The sequence below is a fragment of the Aptenodytes forsteri genome, unplaced genomic scaffold (genome assembly GCF_000699145.1).
Source record: "Aptenodytes forsteri isolate BGI_AS27 unplaced genomic scaffold, ASM69914v1 Scaffold53, whole genome shotgun sequence".
Taxonomy (NCBI): Eukaryota; Metazoa; Chordata; class Aves; order Sphenisciformes; family Spheniscidae; genus Aptenodytes; species Aptenodytes forsteri.
In genome coordinates, this window is record NW_008795909.1 from 4,774,802 (window position 1) to 4,795,911 (window position 21,110).

At 44.6% G+C, this 21,110-nt stretch overlaps 1 protein-coding gene across 2 annotated transcripts in view; it reads left to right on the top strand.

Moving 5' to 3' along the window:
* Positions 1-10,440: 10,440 nt before the first annotated feature.
* The window catches only part of LRIG1 (leucine rich repeats and immunoglobulin like domains 1), a 73,552-nt gene continuing 62,882 nt past the window's right edge, over positions 10,441-21,110 (top strand). For both annotated transcript variants that reach the window (XR_657846.1, XM_009284382.1), the window contains exons 1-2: positions 10,441-10,506; positions 15,417-15,491. Coding sequence is in view for 1 of the 2 variants with exons in the window: in XM_009284382.1 (XP_009282657.1) it covers positions 10,457-10,506; positions 15,417-15,491 (125 nt within the window). In the remaining variant the exon portion in view is untranslated. The remainder of the gene's footprint in view (positions 10,507-15,416; positions 15,492-21,110) is intronic.

Here is a 21,110-nt window from a genome sequence, read left to right on the forward strand (position 1 = left end):
CTGGTCAGTTAGCTTGTTGAATTTTGCAGCAGATCTAATGAGACAGAGCTTCAAGTAAAAATCTCAGCAGGTATGTTTCTTAGATGATGGCACAGCAGATGCACTGGGTGGCTGATGAAGAGCAGCCACTGGCGAAACAGCAGTGTAGTGTGGCCAGCCTGGGCCAACGGAGAATGGGAGAACAGTGGTTCTTTCTGGGAAATGCCTCTTTGCTTTTGCACTGTTCTGCTGTACGAGGGCGGGAGGTGATGCAGCCCCTCTCTGGGGTATTAAAAAGCAGTGTCAAGTGCAGGAGAGGCAGGAGCAAGCTGGTGAGCCCCCGTGCCCAAGCTGGAGGAGAAATCTGCATGCTGTTTTTCTAAGACTTTTTTCCCCTGACTCTTTGCCTGACTAGTTTTAACCAGCGCACAAATACTCCTTTGTGCCGCTTCCAAGCAAGCGTGCTTTTTGGGGGGAGATCGGTCCTTCCTGATTAACTACTAAGAAGAACTGGGAGAGAATGAAGCGCTGAGCAAACACCGCGGCAGCAGGTTGCCTGCCCTCTCCCCACCATTAATGATTGACCGGACTCTGCTCCAGCACGGCTGGGCGGTGCTGTGCCCCACGCTGCCACTGGACCGGGCATGGCCGAGCCCTGCTCGCCACAGGCTCTGCAAAGGGGCGATGCCAGATGCGTGCCCAAACTTCAGCATCAGGGTTTGGTGCTCTCCCTTCCCGGTGTGCAGTGTATGCATACACGGTGCTGCTGGTTAGGGGCACCGTGAGAGCTGTGCCTGGTGATGTATTTACTGAATTAATATTTCTGATAAACTGTGGTGTTAGAGCAGTGGAAAAATGTCTTCTCAGCTAGTTAAGCACTCTGAGCTTACCAGAAATGCTTGCGGATATGATTGAAACCACTTGCATCCCCAAAGAGAGCAGAGCACAGCACATTACAATTCTGTGTTTTAGGAGAAAACGTATCTTAAAATATGGTTTATTGGATATTATTGAATGATTGTTGACCTCAGATGTTTTCTTAAATCGTGGAAACTTCTGAAGAGTGTTTGGGGAGTTTCTGAATTATCTCTTTTCCATCTGCACTCGACCTGTAACCTACAGCTGGATTTTAGAAAGTCATGTGGTGGGAGGGTTAGGTTGCCAGCAGTTGAATGTATTGCTGTGGGTCTTTCTAAACATCTGAAAAAGCCAAAGGTTTAACATGGTTTATCTGCTGTGAGTACTTGTGAAAAATTGCACAACTTTCAGATGAAAATATTTTTGCTTTGCAGAAGTAGCAATTTTTGAAACTGTAAATAGTACTTAATGCTGATTTATCAATGTAGCTCTTGTTACCAGTTAATGGAGGCTTAGCAGTTGTTCTAAGGTAGACATGTATAGTAAATTATATAGTTGTTAATCCTCAATAAATTGGTTTAGTATGTTGAATACACAGTGGGGAACCTTAATTGAAGATGTTAGTAAAGAAGTCATGGCCTTTATTGATTTAGTGAAGAAACACAGTGGTCATGGAAGCGGGAGTAATTTGTTTCACAAGTATTTTGTTTATGAACTAGGCCTCCAGCCCTTGCTTCAGCGGTTTAAGACACAGTGTGCTTTGCCTTGTGGAGGCAAAATTGCTGAGAAAGAAATTTGGCATCAAATTGGAAAAAGGCGAGTTTGCTCTTATGCAGTGCAGTAAACAACTTGCAGGGTTTTGGTTTTAGGATATGTTTTTCTCATGATAGTAGGTAGCACTTCAAAACAATAAACCCAGAACAAACCCTATGGGTGTCTGGGCAGATGAAGAGTGGAGTCTTATTTGTGGGTTAAAAAAACCTTCCACATCTGCTTTTCCTTCCAACTTCTTACCTGTCACAGGTGGCAAACCATTTATGTTAAATTAAATACAGTTATTTTTATTTAGATATCCGTGCCCCCTTTGAAATGTCTTTGCTTTGAGGCAATCCTTGCAGCTGATGGCTCAGTGTGTTTTGGAGAGGATCAGCCCCCTTCAGGCAGTACAGCTTAATAGAAGCAGCAAATAAAGTGAAAAATTGCTGCAATTAAATACTGCCTGCTCTAACCCTTGCAGCATCCTCTGTTCCCTGTGTACAATACTGCCTTTGACTGCGCTGTCTTAGGAGCAGAGGAACATGCAATCCTAATAGGAGGGTTTGTAGCCTCAGTGACTGCGGGCTATGTGGCTGCTGCTAGTATTTTTTTCAGAAGCAGAGAAAGCATTGTTGAATACCTTGTCATTCATGCTTGCTTTGTCCTGCCATCTTCTGTTGGTTCGGGTCCCTACTGGCTGCCGGGAAAGGATGTATGTGTCCCCAGCCACGAGTGCTGCTGAGGCTGGTGGGGCACTCTGCAGAGACAAGGGCTCACAGTCCTCACTGCCACTGAGACCATTGGGTGACTTTCAAATTACTTCACATCTTGAAATCTCACTTCACTTTTTTTGGTGCATGGAACAGTTGAAATACTGAGAAAACTCTTGTTGAGCGGACCAGGATCATGCCCTGAGGAAATGAGTATCCTCATGTCTCTCCTGATGCTGCAGAGGCACAGCAAGAGGTCCATAAGCACCTGAGTTACCCAACTGCTTTGCCCATATACAAGTACACCACAATATATGTGTGTGATTATGTAGATTAAGCTGAAGCTAATCTTTCTTTAAAAAAAAAATTAAAACATTTGGGGTGTTTGGAGGAGATGTCTTCCAAGCAAAACAAAAAAAAAGCAGAAAAGAACTCCACTTTAGTTTTGCTAAGGCTATTAAAATAGGAGGAAATGGGATCCTAGGTTTTGTCAGAACACATTTGTGTAAACTGAACAGGGCCTAAAATAACCTGACACTGCTCTTTTTAAAGAGACAAACATGCCTGTAAGAGTTCCTTGTTGTAGGAGATGTAGAAGCCTCAGCAGCAGCGTAGTGTTACTCAGCGCTCCTGCAAAGGACTTCTCTGCCGTTCCTCAGCCACCGAGAGTGTGGTTGCTCTCCTGTGCTGCCTGTTGGAGCCAGAGAGCCGACAATGATAGAGATATTTGTTTGCAGCCTCGTGTGAGCAGACCAGCTCTGGTGGTCGCTTACCAGGCTTGTATGCGCAGGCGTCTTTATGTGCCACATGTGTGGTCTCTGCGCACTTGTGAGCGGAAACAGTTGTGAGCACAGAGTGGCAGAGCAGGAGGAAGAGCCAGGGCTGAAAATGTGTCCCTGAAAGTTACTTGAAGATAATTCCCTAATTACTTGAACCATATCAACCACATGCTAAATTAAATTGTAGTCCGGCACAGTGCTTCTCAGTGATGTGGTTTTAGTTAGTATTCTTTGCATTAATGATTGCACACATCTGCTGGAATCAGTGTAGTATTGATTCTTTGGTGATCATGCTACAGGAATTTCCTTTAGACGGTATTGTTGGTCATGACTGGGAGTGATTCATGGTGCAGTTTTCTTGGTGTCTAGATGACCTCTCAAAGTTTGTCTTCACTGTCAAATTAGCTCTTATTATGGCTTGAGGGTTGCCCTTAAGTTGACTCCCTTCTGCACATAAAGCCCCTTATATGAGCAGGCTATTAACCCAAGCTAATATGATGATGCTGCTAATTTGAGCTAGGGCATAAGTAAAGCCTGAGTGAGCACACTTGCTTAGCTGCTAACAGGACCTCTCAGTGATGGGGCACAGCTTCACCCACGTGGGTGCTGCTTGTCCTTCCCCTGTCCTACAGAGTCCCCTTCTTCTCTCCAAAGCACTTACAGCAAGCCGGGACATTCACCTCTGGTGCCCTGTGTTTTGTTGCTCTCTTGCTGAAGCTTGGTGTGGGACATTTCTGTGCCCCAGCAGTGCCCCTTCTCTTGTACGCTGGGTGCCTTGCACAGGCAGGCAGAGATCCCTGGGGTACACCACAGAAGAAATCATGAGGGCTGCTTAATGCAGCCATGGGCACCCCAGAAACACAAGCATTCCAGAGGCTGCACAGCCTGGTCAGTCCAACCACTGGAGTATTGCTCAGCAGTGTGGGAGCTCATGCTTGAGGCTGGCTGAACCGCAAGATGTAGTGTGGGTGCAGAGCCCTTCAGTGCATCCTTCAGCAAAGATGTATTACTATTCTTTGTTCTTCCTGACCATAGGCCTGATGCTGAGTTTGGGTGCGGTGAAATAGAGATGAGGGTGATGAGGGAGCCAAGGGGTGTAAGAATCTGTGGTTTTTCTATCAGTTTAGCAGGCGGATTCAAAGGGATCCCAGGAATGGCAGTGGTGGGTTGGGTGAGTGATTCCCCAAGTCCAGGCTTTGGCTTCTGGCAGTGCATCAGGCACTTCAAAGGAATCTGCAAGAAATCCTCCAGAAGGTAATAAGGACTGCATGTCTAGTGTGTAAAAGCTCTTTCTCATCACTGTGGTGGCTTATGCAACTCCATTTAGTGGCCATTTGTTTTACGGGGAACTGAAAAAATCCCATTTAAGGGAAGGTGTTGCTGTGTAGTGCAGCTGTGGGTAGCTGGCACTAGCTGCGGTAGCTGTTGGGCTGCTCTTCCCTTAAGGGAGTGGATTTGGGGCTTGTCTTGTGCACAAGAAAAAAGAAAAACGGGCTAAAGCCGTTTCTGTCTTTACAGTCCACACAATCACCTGAATCCTTGCAGTCTCTTTGATTGCTTTGTGCTTCAGTGTTAAGCCTCGTGTGTCACTGCTTATGAGGACTCTATCTCTCTGGGAGCTCAAAAGCTTGTTTAAAAAATTTGTGTGCTTTCTTCCCTGCACAGCTGTGTACTTTTAGCATGGGCAGTGTGTTCTCTCTCTTGTTCCCCTGGCCCCCATCCCCAAGCTAATTCAGCTGCAGCCATGCTTTTCATATCCAATCAAGTGTGTATGGGGCCTCCACTCCAGTGTTGTAAAGCCATCTACAAACATGTGGGAAGAGGATGGTGCCTATTCAGTAAGCTGCGGACTAGGCAGCTATCTTTCGACAGATTAGCCAGAGGAATTTCTATTGCAGGGCTCGATTGTTCTGGGCCCTCGGCTCCCTTTTGTGCAGGAGCAATGAAAAGTTGTGTTATGACAATGGTTGACAAAGTGTTTAATGAAAGCCACAGCTGGCAGTGGCAGAACTTCGAGCCATCCTCCTTTTCTCTAATGCCTGTCATCAAAAGGTGCAGAAACGCTTTTGACATAATCTTCTGCACTGACAGATAAATGGTTTTGACGTAAGGGTCGGAAACCTTCTCCTCACTGAACAGAATTCAGCCATCATCATGGTGAGCAGAGACCAGAAGCCACATAGGTCTCTACTCCTTTGTCTGGTGAGCCAGCCAGGCACCTCTGTTTTCAAAAGAGGTGGCTTTTCTCCACATTAGTCAAGTTCCTAAAGCAGAGCCAAAACTTCTACATGAACTCCTGGTCTACCCTGCACCTTGCCCAAGGAGGCAGGATTGGCATCTCATGGCTCAAAGAGCTGACTGATCCCTCCTCGCTGGCAAGCAGGGCTCTTTGTGTGACAGCATTATTACTTTCAGGAGGTGGTTTCAAGGCAGGCTACATACCTGGTTATTTAACAAGGCTTTCCTTTCAGTCTCTGCAATGTTCAGTGATCCACAGTGCCATTTTCACAATGCTAACTAAAGGCAAACACTGCTTTCTTATTTAGAGACTGGAATGGATGAATAGACAGAACAGGGCCCTTCCCATATTGATTTAACAGGCTCTCAGTTCCCGATCATGGGCATCTTAGTGTCAGGAGGGGAAAAACCCTACATTGTTGGATTAGCCAATACAAGGAAGACTTGAAGTATGTAATGGATAAATAATGCGCAGAGCACTTTCCATGCCATTAAGTCAAAATAAAGTTTAAAAAACCCCACAAACTTCAGCTTCTATTCAACAGGGAGAAAAACAATCTGAACATTAGGGGCCACTCAAGTTGGTGCTCTGCTCTGTCTTTACTGCCATATGTAGAAGCTTCTGGCCTTTGTAGGATGCTTCCCTGAACTTACAGCCCAGGCTCTTGTCCAGGTTTTATGTTGGTTTTCTGAATTCTGTTTTCTTTCCACAGTTGCCTTGGAGGGATCAAAATATCTTCCCATGAGTAATTCAACAGAAACATGTACCCATGCAGAGAAGCAGGCAGGACACTGGGCAGTCTGCTTTCTGTGTGGGTATGCCTACACTTGGGCTCAGCTAACCCCACATGTAGATGCAGGTGCCAGGAAATGGGCTGACCTCACACCAAAGACATGGTCTCTTGGGACTGGTGTAAAACACTGTAGATAATGCTTTATAAACTGTCACTTTGAAGAGATGCCCAGCACCTGAGATAGCTCAGGTGGTTTAGGGGAGTGCTGATTTGGGAAAGGGCAGGGTTTTGGCTCTGGATTTTAAGGGCTCTTTGAAGAAGACATTTTAGAATACTGATTGCTGATTTTTGAAAGGGCAGGGTTTTGGCTCTGGGTTTTAAGGGCTTGCTCTTTGAAGAAGACATTTTAGAATACTGATGGCAGAAACATTTGCGCAGTGAGCCATTGCACTACTGCATGGCATCAGACCAAAGGGCTCCTCGAGAAGGAATGCGTTCTGTGCTATGGGAGAGCAGAAATGTGACAGTTTTCAGCGATGGGACGGCTGTGCCCCCAGCCTGCATTGCTGGTCTGCTCAGCTTGGAGAGGCTGAGCTGATGGGGACGTTGCAGCCCCTGCAGTACTTCATGCACTGCTGTACATTTGGGACCTGTGCTTAGTCATGGGGGAGCATCATACGCACCCATGACCTCAAGTTTTGAGTTCCCTTTATTTGCATTACTGGAGTCCAACCAAGATTGAGGCCTCATTTCATCAGCATCAGGCAAACCAGGACAATACCTACCTCAATTTTATTTACAGTCTAAATAGACAAGACAGACAAAGGGTGGCTGTGGAAACAAAAGCTCTGGAGAGGTGATGTGACATGACCTGGTCACCCAGCAGGAGATTGAGAGCCAGGAATAGACAGAGGTTTCCTGACTCCCGGTCCCAATGATCTATCTATTGGAGCACGTTAATTCTTTATCCCATTTGAATGCTGTGACTAACATGCCAAATACTGTCTAGTGAGGGGATCCGAGTTCTGGGAAACACATCCTTTGATTGCTAATGCTTCAGGCTAGAAATTCTTGGGCGTTTTAATGTAAGTTAAAATATAGCTAGTCTCAGAAATTGAGTAAACTCTTTATTTTGGTATATCTATTTAATTTCATGTCTACTGTTTATTTTGCACTGACTCTGTATTTCTAGCTTTTATTTCCCCACTGATTTTTTTTGAACAGTGTATTGTGTTTGGTGAGGATAGCTGGAGTGGGTAGCATGGGGAGAACTGAAGACTTTGGCATATAAGAAGGTGGAGTTCACCTGTATTTTTGCGGCAACCATTGGAAAGTCTTTCTGTTGCTGGAGTAGGCAAAATACGGCTGGGGTATCTGAAGAGCCAACTACTTGTGCAATGACTCTTGATGTTCAAACTTCTTGAATGGCAGCAACAATAATCAGAAAGTCATTCTGGATTATGTTAAACTGTGGCCATGAAATCCTTTAATTTACGAAGACCTTTTTTTTTTTTCACTTGTGAACTTCAGAAGTTCATGTCAGCATCACTCAGTGCTTCTATCTGAAGAGCCAACTACTTGTGCAATGACTCTTGATGTTCAAACTTCTTGAATGGCAGCAACAATAATCAGAAAGTCATTCTGGATTATGTTAAACTGTGGCCATGAAATCCTTTAATTTACGAAGACCTTTTTTTTTTTTCACTTGTGAACTTCAGAAGTTCATGTCAGCATCACTCAGTGCTTGTTCTGAAGTTCATGTCAGCATCACTCAGTGCTTGAGCACTGGCTGAGCCAGGGATCTGGTCCCTTTGACAAGTGTAGGGATGATCAGTTTGGTGCCTGTGATTCTCAGTGCTTGATTCATAAAATAGCCTCTTAGTCTTTTGCAGAGGAATGTTTTGAGGATAAATACGTTACCTTAAGAAATGCAAAGATTTGCAGCAATAGAAGGCATAGAAATACATGAAAACAGATGGATTCATGCATGGTCATGACTGTGGTTGTATTTCCCCCTTACAGTTTGTCACTATTATTTCTGTGTCAGCTTTATCTTCATTGTGTTGAGCCTATAGGACATAACTTGTTGTATTTTCTCTCTTTGCCTGTACATCAGGCAGGGACAAGCTCCAACCTGATCTTGCTGTGTGGTTTAAAAAAAAAAAGTAGTAATGTAATCTGTGGGCAAATTGCACTTTAATTCGTAATTATGCTATGAATATGGACTTGGCTTTCAAATGCACTCTGAGTTTAAACTGCAGTTTGACTTTTATTTAGATAAATGCCTTTGAGTTCATAGTGAAATGGATATCTGCTGTAGGCTGGTATTGATTTAAAGGTCTCTTGAGTGTTTTAAAAGACAGTAGGGGCTTACAGGACAGCATATTTTAAAACTAGATGCTTGGTTAGGTTTTACACTCCCGTGTAGCTTCAGGTCTAGATTCTGTTAAAAGCCAGCTTACACTGTTGATTTGTAGAGCCTTCTTTCACAGCAGGTATTGGCAAAAAATTGAATGTTTCAGGCAAGATGCAAGGAGCTGTCTTCAGAGCTGGCTGCTCTGAAATGATGGGGAGCAGCATGTGCATGAGAACTATCGAATGGTTCCTGCGTGCAGGGGAATGCTTTGAGGACTTCCCATAAATGTGTTGTAGGAGGGCAAGTGATCAATAATTGCTTTTTAGCTCGAAAAAGGTGTTTATTGCTTCCTGCTAATCATGCAAGTTGGTGAGCTTTGTAGTCTTTCAAGTCTTGGTGTTAGTAAGCATTGCTGTGGGCCTAGATTTCTCTTTGCATTGCCACAAAGTGCAGGAGGTTAGCATGAGCAATTAAAAAAAGGAGATCTCTGTCTATGCTCTTCTGGCAGCTGCCCTTTTTTTGTGTCCCTCAGCTCTTGGGTCACGTAGCATGGGTAAAAGTTCAGTAGGTGCCTCGGTGACTTAGGTCCTGTTTACCTATTTGGACTCCAGACCTGCTTGGGTTCTGTGGGCACAGCTTTAAAAGAAAGAAAATATACAAAACAGGGAAGATTGGCCAGTTTTCTAGTCAGACTGGCTTGGTGGTTTGAATAAGCAGCTGAATGTTTGAGGGCTTATCTAAAATCAGACCATGAATCTTTTGGGTCACGTTCAGAGGTGCAGTAAGAGGGTGTAACCTCCCTGCAGAGGAGACGGGAGGGTTGAATTTTACCCAGGATAATATCCTAGAGCAGGGTGTGGAGCAGGGTAAAATTAAAGTAGGTCCCCCTCACAATTTCCTTACAACTTATTGTGGTTGCTTTTCTGCTACCGCCCATCAATTTGCCTCCTCCCTCTTTAGATTACACTCACAGGAACATGCCAACACTGCATACATCATGTTAATTAGGCATTTGTTAATTTCTGCATCATTAGTCACTTGATCTTAATTGATCTGTGCTCTCCCTGTAAGTCCCTAGCTGCAGGTTTGACCTGTTGTGTGTGGTGTGCTGATAGTGCATACCTTAGAGGGAAGACTTTGCTGTTGCACTGTATGATGCTACAGCAGAGCGTGGCAAAGCTCTTGCTTGTGGTTTTCGGAGTCAGTACTTTATTTGCATTATTCTGTTTGCTTGCTGTCCCTAGCAATCCTCACAGTGTGTTCCTTCCAGAAGCACATTGAGCTTTAGCTGTATTTCCAAACGGGGATGTCCTGCGAGGCAGGTCTGCTCTCCCACCAGGCTGTTTTCAGATAATACAGCACAACCTATTTGCCATCCATCAGTGAGGTGCTATAATATGATCTAGATTTGGACTGTTGGGTAGTTGGACGGCACTGGTTGAGGTTGTTGAGGACCAAAGTGTGTATGTGACTGGCTGAAAGCTGTATTCGCTGGTTAAAGAAAACATTTAGTGATACACTAATAATATCTTGTTAGAAAACATAAAATATATTTTATGTTTACACATAGTAAGTGTACATACCTATGTGTGTATTTTGGATGTAACACAGTGGTATATAAAAATACTCTGTGTGAATATAGCTATAAAATACTTAGCAGAAGGCTTGTTGATTGTTTCAGTTCAGACTTTAATTTGTCAGGAAATAGCCTATTCATCTGTGATTAGTTTTGTGGTTGTGAATAACCAATAGAAAAATAATAAATGTAATTGTGTAATATAAAGACAAATTAAAACCACACTAATGCAAAAGAGGAAAAAGCTTAGGGAGAGCTAGATAACATTTTGATCATGAACTAAACTCACTCATATTCAGCAGAAAAGTACTGCTCTGCCATGTTTAAGTGCTCTTAAAAAAAAAACAATCACACCACCCTCCTGGTGCAATCCAGCATAATTAAGATGACTGTTTTGCTGAGCGCAGTAACTGCAGTATGCTGATCCCACTGTCTTTTATTTTAACAGAAACCTGAGCTACAACAAGTTGATGGAGATTGATCCTTCTGCCTTTGCAGGGCTGTCAAACCTGCAGGAAGTGTAAGTATTCTTTCAAAGGCTTTAATTGTATTTTGCTAGGGTGGCTTGTGGGCCAGGAGGAAATTGTATATAGTTTCCTAAGACAGTACCTTCCTTTAGCTAACTTGAATGAGCAGATCTGACTTGGTGTGGAGGTTTTTTCTCTTTATTATACCTGTGCTGTTTTTTTAAACTAATCAATTAGCAGAACACAACATCCCAATTAAAACAGCATAGCTGTTATTGGAGATCATTGGAGTTTGCCTCCCTCAGTCTTGTGCAATGCTCTGAGGGAGCAGTTCAGCTAACACACCTGAACATACACACAAAGCTCCTTGCTGAAAGGATAACCCTGAAGCAAGGCAGAACAGCCTGGATTGTGATACCTGATGCCAACCTAACCCAAATCTCCCAGGAAACAAAGGTGTAGTGTAGTGGATAACAAAGCACTTAACTGTGTCTCCTCCTCTCTGACATTTGTGCTCCTTTTGGAACCAGAACAAATTCTGTTTGAAGTCTGCTAGGAGAGGCTAAAACAGCAGAGCTGTCTTCTGCTTTGGTGGGTGAAGAGAAGGAGCTGGTGAAGGTCTGAGTGGCTGTGCCAGACCCCTGTTACTGGTAAAAGAAACCTTGTTTGAGGAATCACAGGATTTCCTAGCTCCTGATCTGTGTAAATGCTCAGTAGTTACATTTGCAGAGGAGCTGTGCTTGTCAGCTATTCACAGTGATTCCTGGAGCTCTGATTTTGGGTTTTGAAAAACGAAAGTGACTAAAATTGCAAGTGGTGGGTTGAGGTAATGAGCTTGTGTTTGAATGTTGAATTGCTGGCATACTTGAGGTTTGGGCTCTGTTTGAAGAGCTACTGATGCCTCATGGGAAACTGAAAAAACATTTCCTTTCAGAAACAATACTGTGCACTGTGTATATCGTGCATTTTCTCTTGTCCTCTGTCTGTTTTCATTAAATGTTGGCTCTGGGGCTTGTGGAGGGGCCAGATCCTGTGATTCTTGAATAGGCAAAAGGGTTTGCTACAGTGGGAGTTCTGCCTGACTGATGCCTGCAGGATTGGACCATGGTGATTACTGTAGCATCTCTCCTGGCCTGATTGCCCCTGGCTCCCCTGCTTACACTAATAGTAGGGACTTGCTAGGGATCATGATTAAGTGAGGAATATGCATTGGGAGTGACTACAGTGCTCTGAAATCAGTTCATCATGATTATCCTAGAAGAGCGGTCAGGGAGGGGAAAGAAAGTGATGCAGGTCAGCAAAACGCTGCCTATAGGATCTCTTTTTTCAACTTTTCTTTAAACTGTAGAAAGCCTTAAATTAATCTGTGCTTAAAGAAGAGAATTGCAGCCCTGATCCCATGAGACTTTAGAATTACCCTAACATGATTGTGGCTTAGCAATAGCTTTTATTTGTGGAAGTGCCTGAAGGCATGTGACTTCAGGGAGTGTGGGGCTGGGATATGTGTGTGGCTTCTGATTCCTTAGGTCGGGAGCTCCCTTGTGCAACGTGCTGCATGTGTCGAGAGCAGGACAGGCCCTGCACTGAACAATCAGCTGCTAAAAAAAAAAGTTAGAGTTTGGGGGAAGGTAAGTACTGCAGCCTGCAAAGTAATGGTGCGGAATAAGAGCTGCTTGCTGTGTCAGAAAGGCAGGCTAGGGAAAAGGGAGAGAGCAGAGGAGTGAGTAGGAGGGAAAGGGAGCAGTCAGAAATGGGAGACTGGAAGGGAGGCAGAGGTCTGGAGCAGAGCCTGGAAGGCAGGCTCTGGAAAGTGTGAGGGAGAAGCTCTATTAAAAGCCCTATCTACCAATCTTGGTTGCTTTTGAATAACAGCTAAACCACAGACCACTGAAACAAACTGCATTTCACAAAGAGAACCACATCTGTACTGCCAGAGCATCTCCTTTCTGAGGTTTTTTAAGCGCTTTACAAACATTCATGAAATAAGCATCATGCTGTGGCATGTCTTGAGAGCAAGTCAGTGTTTTGCTGTGCGTGCTGTGCTGGGCAAACCAAGGCACCCTCAGGGAAACAGATTGCCCCAAATAATAGATGCATTGATAAGACCCGAAACCTCCCATGATGCTTCAAACACGGTGCCTGTGGTTCCTGAGCACTACAGATGAGGCTTAAAGCTCTGTGTGTGTATCTGAATAATTAGTGCGATATATTTTGAAAACCTTTTGTTTTCCCTTGATTTTTAAGAAAATGTCTGCAAACCAAAAGATTTAAACTTCATAGTGTACCTTGGATGCTCTGTTTTGCTTTACTGAGATTGTAATAAAGTAATAGCTGTATTTACCCTACACTTTTCCCTTTCCCTGGGTTTAGGCAGTTGTTTGTGAAGCTGCTTTTCCTTAAAAGTTTAAGTCTGTGGGGTGAAATTTAGTGGCTCAAAGTGATATGAAACCCTGTGATCCCGCATGCTCTGAAAATAAGTAACTTTGTGCTGATGGAGGCTCAGGTGGTAGGGGCTGGAGTGGGACATTACTTTGCTTCAGGACATCTATGCTTTCTCTCATCCCCTTTGGTGGCTCCCTCTAACGACAACCCCCTGGGGTCAGTCCATTCTTGTACCTTGGTTGAAAGGGTGGGATGAAGGGTGCTGCTGTGGGGTAGGCCCTGTGGTCCTTTCTGGGGTTTCATCAGGTCATGTGGATCAATTCATGAAAGTGATGGTTGCACGGCTCTCAGGTTTTCCAAGCTCATTTGTAACAAAGAAGTAGTAACTGTGCTAAAATTCCTCTCCAAACAACTCACCTTTTATTTTCTGAAGTGCCTTTCACTGAAAGCTCTGGAGAGCTGTGCTATTTTTGAGCAGGCTCCATTTCAGCTTGACACCAGCCTGGCAACTGGACTGTAAATATTTTATATGGGTGGCCCCCCTCCCTCCTCTGCCTTAGCATCCAGAGGCAGCAGGTTTGTGTTGTCAAGGGGGAGGGCTGTGGAGGAGAAAGATGACTGGAAGTTTAAATTTGTTGAGCCTGGCTGTTTTGTTTTGGAGGTTTTTTGCTATTTTTTTTGTTCCTTTACATGGGGGAAGGGGAAGATGAGAGGGAAATCCCAGGCAAATACCGAGCTTGGCTGTCTCCTCTGCATCAGCAACTGGTGCCTGTGAGCCAAGAGAGGAAAATGAGGTGGGAGAACCACTTCTGCCTGACTTCTGACCTGACAGGAGGCTGATATATGAAAGTGACACTTATGTCAGAGGAGGGTTTGACCAGTTGTTAGATGCTGGTTGGTGTCGGAGCTGTTTAACCAGAGCTGACCCAGGCTGGCAGAGGGTGGGCCTAATTATCCCTTCTCCTGTGCCTTTCCAAAAGATGGTCGGTTGGATGTTAATGAAAACATAGCACAAATTACAAGCATTTTAATGCTCTTTCCAGCTTGCTTTGTACCTTTGAAAGCTCTAGACGTTGCTATAATATGAGCAACAATGAGCTTTTAGTTGCAAAGTGGAGCTACTTGCTGAATTGCAATGCATCTGGCTTTTTTCCCCTTACATTTTAAGGTACGGGTATAATGTCAGAGGCAGAGCCGAGGCTGAGGAAAGCTTTTATCCCAGCAGTGCCTGGAACTCCTCATGAAATCAAATATCTTGCCTGCTCTCAGAGGATTCAGAAGGAAGTTCTGGGATGGATGTATTGCTGCTCTCTCCCACCTGCCAAAAATAGTTTTAAAGGAAAAAAAAAAAAACATGCACTAATTTAGGATTGCCTCAACTCATGCCCACAGGTTAGGATGCCTCAGCTGCACCGTGCTCCCCTGCCCACTGTGGGATGCTCTGCTTCTTGCACCCAAATTGTGATCTTTTTGAGAACAACTTACAAAGCCCCTGCAGAAGGGGAAGAGTTTAAAGGCAGTCAGCAGAGAGAGACCCAACGAGGCTCTGCCTCAAGCAATAGCCGATCGGAGGTGGCTGGGGGTCCTGGGGAGCTGCTGTGTGCTGCCTGGCAGGGGCTTGGCTTTAATTGCTTCAGCATGTGGCGGCGGGGGGGTGGGGGAGCAGGCAAGATGGCTGAGAAATTAGGTAATTTTCAAGCAGCCAGACAAGTGACTGTTACAGTAATTAATTGACTAATTCACCATACAAACAAGGGCTCTTTAAACCAAGGAAGAGCCGGTCACATGGCAAGGATCTGTTTTCAGTCAGAAAAACACTTCAAACATTAGGCCATTGAAGGGGACATTTTTGTACCAGCATTTCCAGGAGCAGGGCCCTGTCTGCAATTGTCATTAGCCCCGGGGGGCTGCATGGTGCTCCCCAGCCGCTTGGCTGGAGCAGGTCACCTGTTTTTTAGTGGTGTTACTGTGCCCAGTGCCAGTTTTGTGTGTGTGCATTGCTGGCTTCGTGGGGCTGCCCTTGCAGGATTTCCAGAGCTTGGCCTGGTGTGGAGAGGAGGCCTGAGGCTGCCATTCCCCACTGTCATGGCACCTTGTTGGCCCCCTGGCCTGGCATGGAGGGGCGAGCGGGGGCTGCTGATTGGGGAGGGAGTTAAATTCATTGTCCTGAGGCAGTGGGACCTGGCTGCTTCATGACCGTGGCTGCAAACAGTCTCCTATCTCAGGCTTGGCTCCGTGATGACTCTGGAAACTCAGGCCGATGGAGGGCTGTGGCACAGTGCCTTCTTCAGTGGCACTTGACTTTGCTTAAGGGAGCGGGTGGAAGGAGAAAAAAAGCTTTGCTTTTATACAGAAGATACTGTGGGACCAGTTATAGTGGCTGTCATTTATTAAGGGTTTGGAGGATAAGGTGGGACTGGCAGAGATGCAGACAAACCCCTTGAGGTGGAGGCCTCTGCCAAAATGTCAGTGTTCCTGGAGAGTCAGGGGGGTTGGATAAGGAAGTGCTGCGGCCGTGCCCTGCTCCCACATGCTTGGTCGTAGGCTGCTTGCTTCAACAATTAATTTCTGTTTGTTGCAGGCGACTGAACAACAATGAGCTGACTGCCATTCCCTCCCTGGGACCTGCTTCTTCCAGCGTCTGCTCCCTCCACCTGTAAGTCACTGTTGCCTCTTTTGGCTTTTGACTTTGGGCTGTTTGTGGGGTAGGTTTAACAGTTTCGTGTGTCACACCCACTTCGCTGACTCTTCAGATTTCATTATCGAGCTTGTTGGCACCTTAATTAAGAAACATCTTCTGGAGTCGTGTGATTTGTGTGAGGTTGGGCTCAATGTTGTGCTTATGGTCAGTGGTAACTTATGTCAGTAAGCTCCACAGGTTAGTTGTATATTGAGTAAAATTATTTTTTTCTCATCTGCCCTTGGGTTTCAACTGTTATGTCTTGTGCTATTAAAGGAGTATATAATTTTACCTTTTATTGTTCTTTTTTCCCTGGTCCTGTTCTGATCACTTCTTCTTTTCTTTTAAAGCCAGAGACTATTCACACCTTGATCTTTCAGGGAACTCATTCCAGATGTGGTTTTATGGTCTCTTTCAACTTTTTTCTTACGCGAGGGTGGCTGGTGATTGTAAGGGTAGATCTGCAGAAACTTTGAAGTTCCTAACTTTGGTAGTTTAGGTGCCTGCAGAAGTGTTAGACAACTGAGAGCCCTTGTGTGTCTGCCACTGAGGATGTTGGGTTGAGGATGCTGCTGATAGGAATAAAGACATTATAATATCAAACTTCTTAGTACCTTAACAGTGTGGATTTCTAAAATTATTTTTGCATGTGTCTGCTTGTAATGCACACTGAGAAGGAATCTTGCTGAGGTATGCATGATACCTCCCAAGTTCCTGGGAAGGGGAAGTGGTTACAGCTAATACAGACTCCAGCAAAGTGCTTGAGCAGTTTAAGCGATGGTTTCCAGTGTGCATGGCCTTGCAGCATAGACCCACAGGCAGGTGTCCATATTTGTCATGGATTTGCTTCTCCTTGTAGTGGAAAATGCCTGTGTCTATACCACCAGGTGATTGGCCTCTCATGCTCGAAAGGCTCTGACTTACTCTGAGACAACCTTGATCTGTTGACTATAAGTACATTCCTATTACTTAAATCAAGGACAGGATTGAGTGAAATGGACTGGCACTGTTCCTGCTCTTCCATTAGGCAGTGTTAAAATATGCAAAGCAGAACGACTCCCTTACTGCCTTAATTCAGTTTAAGGATCTCAGCTTCAAATTTGTGTCCATATCTCATTCCTGTTGTGAAGTGAGTTTAGCTTTTGTTTGAGATACGGTACCTTTGATCTGATTCTTTGGTATACCGTGTTCCTGCAGAGCTTATGAAGAGCCAAAGTGCTCCTCTGCTATCATCGGTGCTGGATCTAGCAAGTGCCTCTGTTAAATGCGTAAGTAACCACTTCACCTCCTGGGTGGAGGGGTGGCTTGTGTCTCAGCAGTTATCAGACCTATCAAATGTGTCATATGCAGTTGGTGTGAAACAATCTGGTTTGATTTCTGCCTCCTGCCACAGCCTCTCCCTGCTTGCGTGACCACATGTGATGTCTGGATGCGTGATCTGGGGGCTGCTGGCTGCAGAGCAGGGTGGTAACTCCCTCAGAGCAGGGTCCCTTGCTTAAGGCACGATCCCCTGACCCCTGCTTGCGACCACATGTGATGTCTGGATGCGTGATCTGGGGGCTGCTGGCTGCAGAGCAGGGTGGTAACTCCCTCAGAGCAGGGTCCCTTGCTTAAGGCACGATCCCCTGACACGAGAGGCCATCTGCCTGCCACTTGAACTGAGCTTACCAGGCTGCCACATAACCCAGTGTGTTATGCATTTGGATTCAAAAAAACTCCAGAAATCTGATTTATGGGTGGCAAGCTTGCATGCAACTTACTATCCAGGATATAGTTTTAGGCCCCCCAAATTGGCTTTTCTTTCTCACAAAGTCTATAAACAATCTGAGTTTCACAAGCCCCTGTTGTTGTTTTTGCTATTAATTTAGCTGTTGGCAAAGGACCAAATTGCTAGAGCTTTAGTTTTTTCATTCCTGAAATGAAATAAGCAGTTTGGAAAGGAGGAATAATAACTCGTGGAAGGCAGTAGATTTACAGCTCCTCTGAAATTTCAGAGTGGTGCAGAAGGAAGGGGAAGGTACAAAGCCAAATGATAAAAGGACGGTATTCTAAACAGACCTGCTTAGTATCACTTTCCAGAAATCTGTATTGCTTTCCTCAGCTGCTACACATAAATAACTGATAGTGGGATTTGTAATGCTGCTGTCATACCTCTACAAGAAGGATCTCTTTGTTGAGCTTGTTTCAGAGAATGCCACTCTTTTTTCCCCCTGCATTTCCTTTTAATTTTTATCAGAGGTAAAAATAATCTGAAAGATGTTTTAAAGTACCTGCTTTAATCGATGTTGCTGACTAACTCACATTGGAATGATTTGCTGAGGAAGTGAGGCTTTCTCTATCCTTGGGAGTCTTTAAATCAATTGGATGGCTTCCTAAAAGATGGTCCTTTAGTTCAACTCTAGATTAACGGGCTTGATACGCAAATTGTTGGGTAAAGTTCTTTGGCCTTGTGTGATATAAGGAATCAGATTATATGGTCATACTGGTTTCTTCTGGCCTTCAAATCTGTGAACTAATAACTGGGGAGGCTGCCAAACCAAACCCAGGGTGAAAACTCAAATGAAGACTGTGTACTGAGAAACTGGTTTATGTTTAAGTATATAGTGTTACAGTGTATTCTTACTGCTAAAGAAAAATAAATACATTTCCTTTTTTCCCAGTGTTTAGAAATGTGTGAAGTGTGTTTACCTCACAAACCTCTGAAGTAGGTTTTGTATATTGCATGTGGTTAAGTATTTCCAAAGGGCTGTGAATGTATTATAAAAGCAAGGGTTGTATATTTGTCACTCAAAACAGCCCTTTTGAATGAGTTACTTCATCTCCTACTCTTACTAAACTGGGGAAGAGACTTTCTCTCCTTTTGGTGCTGGGAGAAAGAAATCTGCCATACTGCCAAGCTCGGATTTCCCATAAAGGTTTTTTAATGTGCTTGATCGCTTTGCATTCCCTGTTTTGGGGTTTCCTGTACCTGTCTCCATCACCCAAAACTTGCTTGACCCCATGTGCATGTGGACCATGGGCTGGTTATATATATATATATGTAAGCATGTGGGAATCTGTTGGAGAGAGAATTCTCAAGACTTTCTGCAAATCTTTGGATGTTTCAGGCTGCAGATGGATGCAGGCATAACATATGTATCAAACATGCTATGCTCTAATACACTGCCATGAAGTTTAGTTCAGTTTATTCCTTGAAGAGTCAGTTTGTTTGCCTTGCACGTTGAAAATACTGCCAAAGTTGTTCATCTCAGCAAGAGCAAACATAAGGGACTTGATAAGGCTTCTAATAGAACAGAAGGGAAAAATAATCTATGTACAGGTTACCAAATAAAGACAGACATTAAATGCAAACATCTGTTAGTGCAAACAAAACCAGGGAATTCAGCTGGGAGGGGGAGAGACTGAATCTGGATTCATTCCGAAATTACATCGGAGTAGCTGAGAGGAGAGTCTTGCCTGAAATTCCCACAGCGTTTGTAATTTAGCTACAGTTCCTAGACTTGGACATTGGGGAGTTGATGGCAGGATGTTTTCACTGACATGCTCTTGGCTGAGGATTTCCCTTCCCAGTGTTCTGCTGCAACTCAAGTGTGTTAACTCTGTAGGGTCTTGAGAAGACTCTGTTACCTGATCTGGTGGGGAAGGGGAGGATGGAAGAAACCATTTATTTGCAGCAGAACTGAGTCTGTTTATATCCAACTTCCTCACTAACTCATGTGGAGAGTCTCTTAGCCTTGATAGCATGCCAGGTAAGAGGAGGACCTGAGCTGCGATCAGCTCTGCATTGGTCTGTTACCATGGGCTCCCCACAAGCCCCTGTGCAGGTACAAGCTCATCCTGTAGTCTGGGGCCTGTCTGCCACTGCTTCACCTACCTGCATATGGGTAAATGCATTCTGGAGGGCTTTTGGGATGTCTGCATGGCATGGCGGAGGTGGATCCTTGTCCTCTGCCCTGGCTCCAAGGTGGCCAGCCTGATTCAGTCAGCATCTACTGATGCAGACATGCCAGCACAGGCTGTTACACAGCTGTAGAGCTCAGTGGAGAGCCTGCTAACCAGACCTCCGAAGCAAGCGTGGTAAATAGAGCACACTCTGTGCCACATCCTTAGCTGGCTAGGAATTAAGGAAGTTAACAGATTAAACACTTAAAAATAACTTTTTGTTTCTTTCACTGTAAGCCTTTTAAGCCCCCAACCATTTAGGAACAAAGGGGATAGTGACCCATAGCAGTGAGCTGTATGTTAGCAACAGTCAAAGCTGTTTGAGATGCTTTGGCCCCATGATCTTGCTCTGAATAAGCACAGATAACAAGGAAGTCAGAATAGGGATTTTTGGAGCAAAAGAGTGTGAAATAGGATTAGCTGATTCACAGAGGATGCAGTGACACTCTGCACCGTATTTACTGGGAAAAGCAAAATCAATAGGACTACTCTGCTGCCAAACTGAGCATAAGTCTCTTGAAAATCAATCTTCTTTACAGGCTCATTAATGTAAAGATCAATTCACATTAAACTGTAATTAAACAGAGAGGGCTAATAGGAAAGGGGTAAGTGATCTACTGTGCCACAGGCAAAATATATCATGTAAAATTTGAAAACTAAATACATGAAGAATTGGAAGCTGGGAGTGGCAGGGAACATGCTAAGTCTGATTGAAAGGACTGGTGAGCTGAGATGCTGATTGGGGCAGCATGGTCCTCATGAAAAGGAGGGGTACTCTATGGTATTCCATCTGGATGTCGGGGGTAAGACAGGTCAAAGACTGCAGCCAGTAATTTCTGCATCAGGAGTAATGTTTCCGTTTGAATTGCATGATTTCTTGGAGCTTTTCCTCTGAAGTGTTGGGGATTTCACTATAATTCTGGTTAAATTATTTACATTGTTAGTAATATGACCCTTGTTTCTTGTCTGACTCTGGCTTTAATTTTCATTGTTATCTCATTAGACCTTTGTACTGGATTAGAGTTGACTGGTCTTGGAGATCCCTAACATGTCAGAACTGGGATCGTACTATTGATCCTCCTCCTGGAGCTGTTGCCTCATGCTTTCTTAGTAAGGACTTGGGAAAGCAACAGTTTTTTAGTGCTGTTTGCGCTGCTTCATGTCATGGTTTAACCTCAACCGGCAACTGAGCACCACACAGCTGCTTGCGCACTCCCCATCCCCGGGTGGGATGGGAGAGAGAATCAGAAGAGTAAAAGTGAGAAAATTCGTGGGCTGAGATAAGAACAGTTTAATAATTAAAATAAAATAATAATAGAATATACAAAGCAAGTGAGGCACAGTGCAATTGCTCACCACCCGCTGACCGATGCCCAGCCAGTCCCCAAGCAGCGGCCCCCCCCAGCCAGCTTTCCCCAGTTTATGTACTGAGCATGACGTCCCAGGGTATGGAATGTCCCTTTGGCCAGTTGGGGTCAGCTGTCCCGGCTGTGCCCCCTCCCAGCTTCTTGTGCACCTCCAGCCTTCTTAGTTGGTAGAGCATGGGAAGCTGAAAGTCCTTGACTAGTGTAAGCACTGCTCAGCAACAACTAAAACATGGGTGTGTTATCAACATTGTTCTCATCCTAAATCCAAACCACAGCACTGTACCAG